The 8,784-nt window shown below is 36.5% G+C and overlaps 1 protein-coding gene across 1 annotated transcript; it reads left to right on the plus strand.

The window, feature by feature from the left end:
- Positions 1 to 3,535: 3,535 nt before the first annotated feature.
- LOC149798430 (C-type lectin lectoxin-Phi1-like) lies at positions 3,536 to 8,344 on the plus strand. The gene is made up of 3 exons (XM_089963622.1): positions 3,536 to 3,942; positions 6,824 to 7,012; positions 7,503 to 8,344. Exons 1-3 carry the CDS (start codon positions 3,681 to 3,683, stop codon positions 7,721 to 7,723), a joined length of 672 nt encoding a protein of 223 aa, XP_089819748.1. The 5' UTR covers positions 3,536 to 3,680; the 3' UTR covers positions 7,724 to 8,344.
- Positions 8,345 to 8,784: the final 440 nt, after the last annotated feature.

Raw genomic sequence — 8,784 nt, forward strand, 5'->3', positions numbered from 1 at the left:
CTGATTTGTGACCCATGAGATGTTACTGGCAAGATTTCCACATACCCACGATAGCCGAGACCAAGACTCTAACCCATGCGGACAGAGTTGAGATGGTAGTGATCCGTAAAAACGAGAGCTTTAAACTACTCGGCCATCCATGGCCCAATAGTCTATCTGAAAGCACTGCATTATGTGATATTTGTCTAGCTCTATATTTAGTTTTTAGTTAACCGTGGAAACAAAATTCTCTCTCACACAATTCTGCGATGAGAGTTCGCATGGAAATAAGAAGTGAATTGTTACATTTACAATGTCCTTTTACCAACATATTGATGAATTACAAGCTAAATATAGAAAAGTTGCTTCATGATTTGTTTCATAAAAGTGGACAATTTGCGTATCTAAAACAAAAGATTTGTTTATTCTTTCACACGTAACATCAATCTATTGTGCTTGTTAAGGTAGAGAGGGTTGGCTTTTTTGAATGTCTACCATGCATATATTTTAATGAAGGAAATATGTATCCCAAGGTATTAGTGGGATGAAAATCAGATATTATGATTTTCAAACTTTAGTTGTTACATCCAGATCTTCATCGAAAATACCTATTCTGTCTAAGTTTGAGTTTGTGCCACAATTGAGATCCAACGCTGTAATCATTTTATGTTGCTCTGATAAATAGGGGTATAAAGTATTAATACCTTCTTTCAGAATCTGAATTATTTATGGAAGACATTCGTAATGTAATGAAAAGCGGGTTCTAACGACAAGATTAGGAATATATAATGTAGTCTATGACAAACAAAACAAGAATAATATCGTGCAAATACAAGGAAAGAAAAGAAAGAAGAAAAAATGAGTGATAGTAACAAAAAAAAGGTAGAGAATAGTGAGAAGATATAATGAAATGCATGCGTTATATATAGTAAAATTAAATATTAATTACATACAAAGGTTTTTAAAATAAATCTGTGTGTTTTGTCCGTACACGTTTCTGTGTCATCTCTACAGCCAATCACCCCCTTCATAGCCCATGTACGGTCCATGGTCACACATTTTGACACTGACACTGAATACAAATTAAAGCATTAATGTTCCATATTTTCTATATTGGCTGCCTTGTGTCTTTTATAAGACACTTGCCTCCACGTTCCTTCATTTGGGTCGAACATATATTTCTTTTCTCCTGTCCCTTGCTGCAAAAGATGCTTCAACATTTCATGTTGCTTTTGTTTCTGATGGGTTTTCTTGGAATGGTTGAATTGCAGCTTTGGCTACGTTTAGAGTATTGAAGCAGGTGTTGAAAGAATTGTAGTTTAAGACGTAACTGCTGATTTAGCTGGTATTTTATGACCTTCATGAATTTTCCTTTTGCCTGGAGTAATCTGCATAAAAAAAGTTATTAACCCAATTACCAGAAATGTGGGGGGCCCCGTAGTTGTCTAAAGCGCTCGCCTTTACCAATCACTGCCATCCCACCTCTGTCCGCTCTTTGAGACTCTTGGGTTAGGCCAATGTGGGTATGTGAGAAAACTGCCAGAATCTGTCCTTGGATAGGTGATTTTCCCCGGGGTTTCCCTGGTTCTTCCTCTTCCAGTATAATGGCCAACTCGTCGTTCTTTTTGGCAAATGTGTTTAAATTTGGGATATGTTTAGACACGTCGATTGTACTCGTAATCTCACGTTTCTACGATTTGGTATCCTTGTTATTCTAACATCAGGCGTGGCACATAGATTTTATTGTACAGTTGTTTCATGGTGTACTTTTAAAGGTAACGTTTGCTGTGTCGTTGGGGATACCAGCTGGGGCAAGTGTGAAATAATCTTCTATGAAATTCGTATACGATGTTTGGATCGTTTAAATCCGAGCCATACGCTGAACGATTTTCAATTTTCTTTACGTCCCGTCTCTGGCTAGTTGGATCCATATGTCTTACCTTTCGTACAAGTACTTTAGCCAACGTAGAGCTTTCACAGACTATCGACATACCATATTGCGCAGAGAAATGGCGTTAAACCCCAAAACAACAACAACAATTGATTTGTAATTCAAAACTATACATGATTTATTTGAAATTTGGCCTTCTTCAAGAGACTTCGTCCCCGGTGCTTGAATTCAAGAACCCATGTTCATACTAGGTCCTAAATATTAATATGGAGTTTGGTATAAGCGAGTCTGCTGGAACTGTTTATAAATAAACAGTTACGAAAAAATCCTAAATGTTTCACTCTGCAGCTTAAAGTGCTGAGTAAGAATAGAATTTTACAGATGTACGTGATTGAAGTTCTATATAAACGGTACTTGTCAGGTTTATTCTGTACTTTATATGCTTGTGTATATATAACAAAATCGTTTTTACCAACAAATAAAACGAAATGCATCTGTATTCTGATAATACAACGAAAATTTACTTTGTAAGTGCCCTGAGTATGATGAATCAAAAGCCAGAGACGTTCATGTAATTTGGTTTCTAATTACACGCGCTTTGCCCCTGCAGCAACCGCAGACTATAAATTCACATGTACAGATAATTCCAAGTTATGATATCAGATAAATTAATAAATATGTGTGTGTGTGTGTGTGCGTGTGTGTGTGTGTGTGTGTGTGGTTTGGAATTTTGACGTAGCTTTAACAATTTTTAAGTCATATCGCTACGATGTCTGCAGTGTGGCAGTTTATAGTGATGTCTAGAACTGGGGCACCATGCCGCAGACATGTAATATGATGTCCCACCCAGTCACATTTTCCTGACACCAAGCCAACCAGTCCTAATACTAACTGCTTAATGCTGAGCACCAAGCGAGGCAGCTGTTATTACCATTTCTATAAGTATTTCGTATGACTCGGCTGGGGATGGTACCCACTACCTCCCGCATCCGAGGCGAGCGCTCTAACCACTAGGCCACCATAGTGGTCCAATGAATAAACAATAAGTGGTATATGTGTGTGTGTGTGTGTGTGTGTGTCACTTACAACTGTATGGAACCTTAACAAGATCCTTGTAATTACTTGTCAGTACGTCTCTCCGTCTGTGTGTGTGTGTGTGTGTGTGTGTATATATATATATATATATATATATATATATGTGTGTGTGTGTATATATATATATATATATACATATATATATACATATATATATATATATATATATATATATATATATATATATATATATATATATATGTATGTATGTATGTATGTATGTATGTATGTATATATATATATATATATATATATATATATATATATATATATATATATATATATATATATATATATATATATATATATATATAATAATTACCTTAAGAAAAAAGATATGCATCATTACTGTGATAATATAACAAACATGTACGTTTAAAGTGACCCAAGCATGGGTCAGTCGAAGGAACGCCAAGGAAGTCGAGATAATCGGGTTTCTTACTGCAGGCACATTGCTTGTGCAGATGTGGGTGAACTGAACTCAGTATTTTGAAATAGCTGATGCAAATTCGTTGTCACCGTAAGGTAACTCCTCAAGCGTCAACGGAACTCGTCTACGTTTCGTTCATATATAAAGGTAGTTTAGAAAAAAATATAGGTCTTATCCTGACTGTTGACAGTTGAGTATTTGTGAATTCTAAAATCTTGCCGATTCGTCTGCGTACTTACATAAGCATTATTGGCTACTTCATATTGTTTTAGGAACGTCGTTAAAATGAGAATTATAATTAGATTTATTTCACTGATCCTCTTTAACCAGCTGTTGACGCGCGTCGCATATGGCAGCGTGAATATGTTTTTGGGGAGTTCGTTCTGTCAACGCATCATCCAGCAAGACGTAGCAAACGCCGTGAAAAATGTGTGCACAGCGGTGAATGTTATCGATCCGTACGAAGTCACAACTGCGAAACTTCAAACCGTGGAAGGGAAAGTTGACGACGCTTTGGCAAAATTAGGTTATCTCCAATCAACCATCGGTAAGCATGTGCATGTTATTTTCTTTTAATGACTAGCTTTGAAAATGCTTCCAAATGAGTCTATGCGAGCATATACGGGTTCAAATGAATGTCCATGCAGCTTGGCGTTTGAATAGAATTAAGGGCTATTGGTAATGCAGAATTCAATAGTTGGGTGGGTGATAGTACTGATTGTGATGAAATGGCTAAATATTATGGTAATAGGGATGTCCCATTTCTTTCAGTTCAATACCGTGCACTATTTAGCAGTGTGAATAAATGTTTCTGTCCAGACTTAATGCATTTTACAGCCGGATGGAATCTGTGGTTAAAGGAAATGCCTGATATTTTTTATAAATAACCCAATAAGTAGCAACAAGTGGAATTTTGATAAATTGAACCTATATTCATTTCTGTTTAAAAATGACAACGATTCTAGTCCTTCATGAACAACCGTGCCAATAGTTCTAAAAACGGGTACGAATGCCTGTATTGGCTATAAACGGCACTTTATGAAGAAGACAGCAACACGCTTCCCAGTATATTTGGACAAGTTTAATCCAAAATCATTTTCCTCTGGAATACGAGCTTAAATATCCAGCCACTTTCTTGGTACCCTAGTATATTTAAGAACGAAAGCGAGGACTTTGGTCTAATAGTTTCATTTTATGTAGACCACCAGTCACATTAAACTGATTGTATCCTGGTTTCCAAGTCTCCCATGACTTTGCAAATGACCGCATGTACGACAAACTATTTTATGCAATCCATGGTTAAAATGTCATACCAAAAGCACAAATAACAAATCAAATATATGTATATAATTCCACTGAATCACCACTAATATGTACATAACTAGCTGATGTTTAAACGTTTGACACACCTGACATATTCAACACTTGGTATAATCCAATGTATAAAAGCATGGTGATATGTACATGAATCGGTCGTATTCAACGTCATGTTGTGCTGTACTTGGTTTAACCTTCATGATTAGTAACAATCGTTGCTATTTTCAGTACCCACTATAATTCGACTTTCCGCATTGATAGCCGTCCGGTTACAGGTTTGCGCGTAATGACTCGGACGAAAGACCGGGCTGATTAGAAGACCATTATGGCAGCTAGAATTTATAGCGCGTAAAATGCAATAACATATTTCCTATTTAGCTAAAACGCAGTTTCCGCAAAACATAATGTAACTGAACATTTAAATTAAATTTTAAAGTTGTCTAAAAAATTTTTCAACCCAGTAGTTACTGTACATAATTTACTGAACCACACCCACCCACCCGTTTAATCGATTTTTATTACTAGTAGCCCTTAAGCGAGTATAGACGGTACTTCTAAATGTCAATGCAATTAAAAACGACCGTACCGTGACTAATTCAGTGAATGTCTAATAAAGACGAAAGGGATGCAGCAGTTATCCCTTTTATTAGGGATGAGATTCAAAACGATAAATGTCGACACAAACTTGACAGGAAATTAATTTATAAACCAATATTTCATTGTCGGCTTCCACGTGTTTTTGTACCACATTTTGTTACTGACTCGTGCATTTCTTGAATACATCTGTAAAATATTGCTTCTGTAGTACATATAGCCACAATAATTTCAAAACGTAAAAATTTACACATTAACCCCTGGAGCTTTGCCATTTTTGCCTGAAAATTGAGTAGGAAACGCATTTTGAACGCTATTTCTGAATACTCTCAAACACCAAATCCCCGGTCATCTTTCAGTAACATACTGCCTATTTGTGTTAGAAACATTGTTTTTCGTTGGCTATTTGACTCGCGCATGAGCAGAAGGGTAAAAGTTGGAACTTTTTTTTTTTTGATAAACTGAGCCATTTTGTATGGAGACCACTCTTTATTCCAAATGCCCATCTTATCCTACTTTTTGCAAAGGCTCATCGGTCTGTTTGCAGTACATACCGGCTTGCCTTCGATCTAAAACCAAAAAGTCTAAAATCCGGACACAAAATCGGATTCCGACCACGGGCGAATTTTGGGTTAAAAAAGTCGGGTATTTTGTAGTGCAACTAGATATTCCAGATTATTTGGTATCATTGTAGAGCTACATCTATGTAACTTTCTATAAAACCACCCACTTTAGTGCATCATGCATGACCATGACGCTACAGAGCTCGGCAGTAGGCTACTACCTCCTGCCCCGTAAAGTCGTCGCTAGGGGTTAATGTGTTAATGTGCATCATCCATTGTTCTGACACCTGATGAAAATGACTACGTATTTGTATTCGGGTTAACTGTAATTTCAAGGTAATTTTATGACTTTTTTTATAGTGTAGGCGTTACTATTTCCTGAACGCGTCCTAATGACATTATAATGTATGGAAAACATGGGAAAATATCCGTCCCGTCGTCTGGATGTGCATATCAGAAGTATAAAGCTTAGCTGTGCACTCGAAACCTAAATCAAGCCCATCATTCAGATGCGAAAACGGATTATAGGTTATTGAAGCCTTTTATAGCATACATATATTGCATGTTTTAAGAAGGAAACGTGAGAACAACCGGTATTTAAGTTTGGGATCGAACTTTGGTTTCAGACCTCGCGTTCAGCTAATTTGAAAATTCCGAGACATTGACCATAAGTGTCTATAACGCACCTGCATTTTAATTATCTAGAATAACAAAATCGATATTTGCAATATTTGGAGAATGTTAGGTTGAACTACTGTATAGTTCAGGTTACGTTTTATTTCAAAATGGAGAACGATCTTTTTTAAACGTCTGCCAACGGATTTTCCTAAAGAAACAATATTTTCGTATTTTCACTCGCTTGATTTCAATATATTTTTACAAATGACGTATGGGCTAGTTGATGCACATAATTTATATGCATTTATTTTCATTCACTGAAAATCTCCTTTGCAGGCAAAATTGCAAGACCGTGTCCTACTGGGTTCGAGTATTATGAGCAAGAATCTCTTTGCTACAAATTTCACAGCGAGTGTAAAACTTGGTCCGAAGCCAGACAGATCTGTAAGGACGAAGGTGGCGATTTGATAAGTCTGACGGAAGGCAACTTAAACAACTTCAGAGATGTGTCACGAAAGAGAGCAGGTAAAGATCAGTAGCGGTGGCGTTTCATTATTTTAGTCTTTCATCTTTTTCGTCTGTCTTCTTCGTTTGATAATAAATATAATACAAACTGTTTTCTCAAAGTCTTGATATTTGAAATAGTAATATATATTTAGAACCGCGTAGCTGAAATCAAGGGGTTAGTGCAGGTGAATTCAGCCAGCGTCTGTACTAAACACTAGTCAAAGTGCCAGTTTCGTTCTGGTTGTTCCAGTGCGTTTTTTTTTTCCATTGATTATACAGATATCCGAGTGGGTTTATTTCATAATACTGACGAGACACTACACTGTCTTAAGAATAAATATCACCAAAATTTTTTCTCGGTAGTCTTTAATCGAATTTGTTCCCGAAAGTTTTCTTAACCACTTCAGCCAATTGTTTACAAGAGTACAAAATGGCTATGAAGACAATATCCACTACATATCTGCAATACGTTAAAGACTTATCTATAATCTCATCTTTTGCATTTAAGGTACTTGCACTCACGTTTGGGTTGGTACAACGGACATTTCCTCAGCAGGGAAGTGGAACTGGTTGAACGGTAGAGAGATTACCTCAGTTTTCTGGTCACCTGACCAACCGGACAATTGGGCCAACAAGGAGCATTGTGGTGACCTGGTGAAAGTTTCTGATTACTTACTGAACGACGAAGATTGCAGTATCAAACTACACTTCCTTTGCCAGAGGGTTTAAAACATTCAAACTTATTTGATTTTCTATTTAGAAACATGGACCGAGAATCCTGAATGAAATGAATTTGAGATATTTCATGATCTTAAAAATGATTATAATCTTATACAAATGTTATATCCCTGGCATTTGCTTTACGTTGCGGCAATGGGATAAGCTCCGATTAGAAGCCTCTATTATATATTGTGTACATGTTCCTTGTTTAAGACGTGTTGGTCAACGAAACCTTTTAAAGCAGTCCCAGTTATGAAGTAATTTAGCTGGCTCGTGCCATCAAGCGTCAGACATTAGTTAGGGTGATTTTCATTGTTTCTTTAGCTAACGATCAGATGAGTGTGAAGGAGAAAAAAGGAAATGCCTTCAATATCAAGTCTTGAACCTGTTGTCCTAGAAACAGCTCGAGAATTAGGTATTTCGAGTTAAGATGGCGGGCAAGGAAATCGGATCGTTTTTGAAGATTGTAGTGACGATAATGCGCTTACCAAAAATGATACAAAGCTGAAATGTATTCAAGTTCTGCAAATATTTATTTAAAGGTTCTTTAAAAGTGTTTCGATTTATTTAAGTGTTAAAAGTGCACAAATACAACAGTGTCAATAGTGAATAAAGATGGTTTTTATGCTTTGTTTTATTTAGCTATTTATTTTTTATACTATTACTCGTGTAATCCTCGATGTTTACGACATATCATGCATCTATTTGTGTATTATGCATATTAGGTGGTTATATATTCGCCTTACATTCGTATCCCTGGAATTTGGAATTACGATTGTCGTCGGATTATTGCTTGATATCCTGAAATGTTATTTTCCTATGACTTTAACAGACACATGAGCATCCCCTCTATAACTTTTAAGACACGTGCGCGCTTCCTCACAAGAGGCAGAATATAGACCCTGCTATAGCTACTGGATTAGTGTGCTTATGTATGCCTACTATATTACCTACTATATTAACTCTCCTTCTGTACAATCGTTCCTGGCTGATTCTAGCAATGCAGTTTGCGGAACACGACGATGCAGTTCAGACATTACTGGCCAATTCATGCCAGATCCAAAATTAAC

This window comes from Sinohyriopsis cumingii, chromosome 6, assembly GCF_028554795.1.
Source record: "Sinohyriopsis cumingii isolate HCF-2022 chromosome 6, ASM2855479v2, whole genome shotgun sequence".
In the NCBI taxonomy this organism is placed as follows: domain Eukaryota; kingdom Metazoa; phylum Mollusca; class Bivalvia; order Unionida; family Unionidae; genus Sinohyriopsis; species Sinohyriopsis cumingii.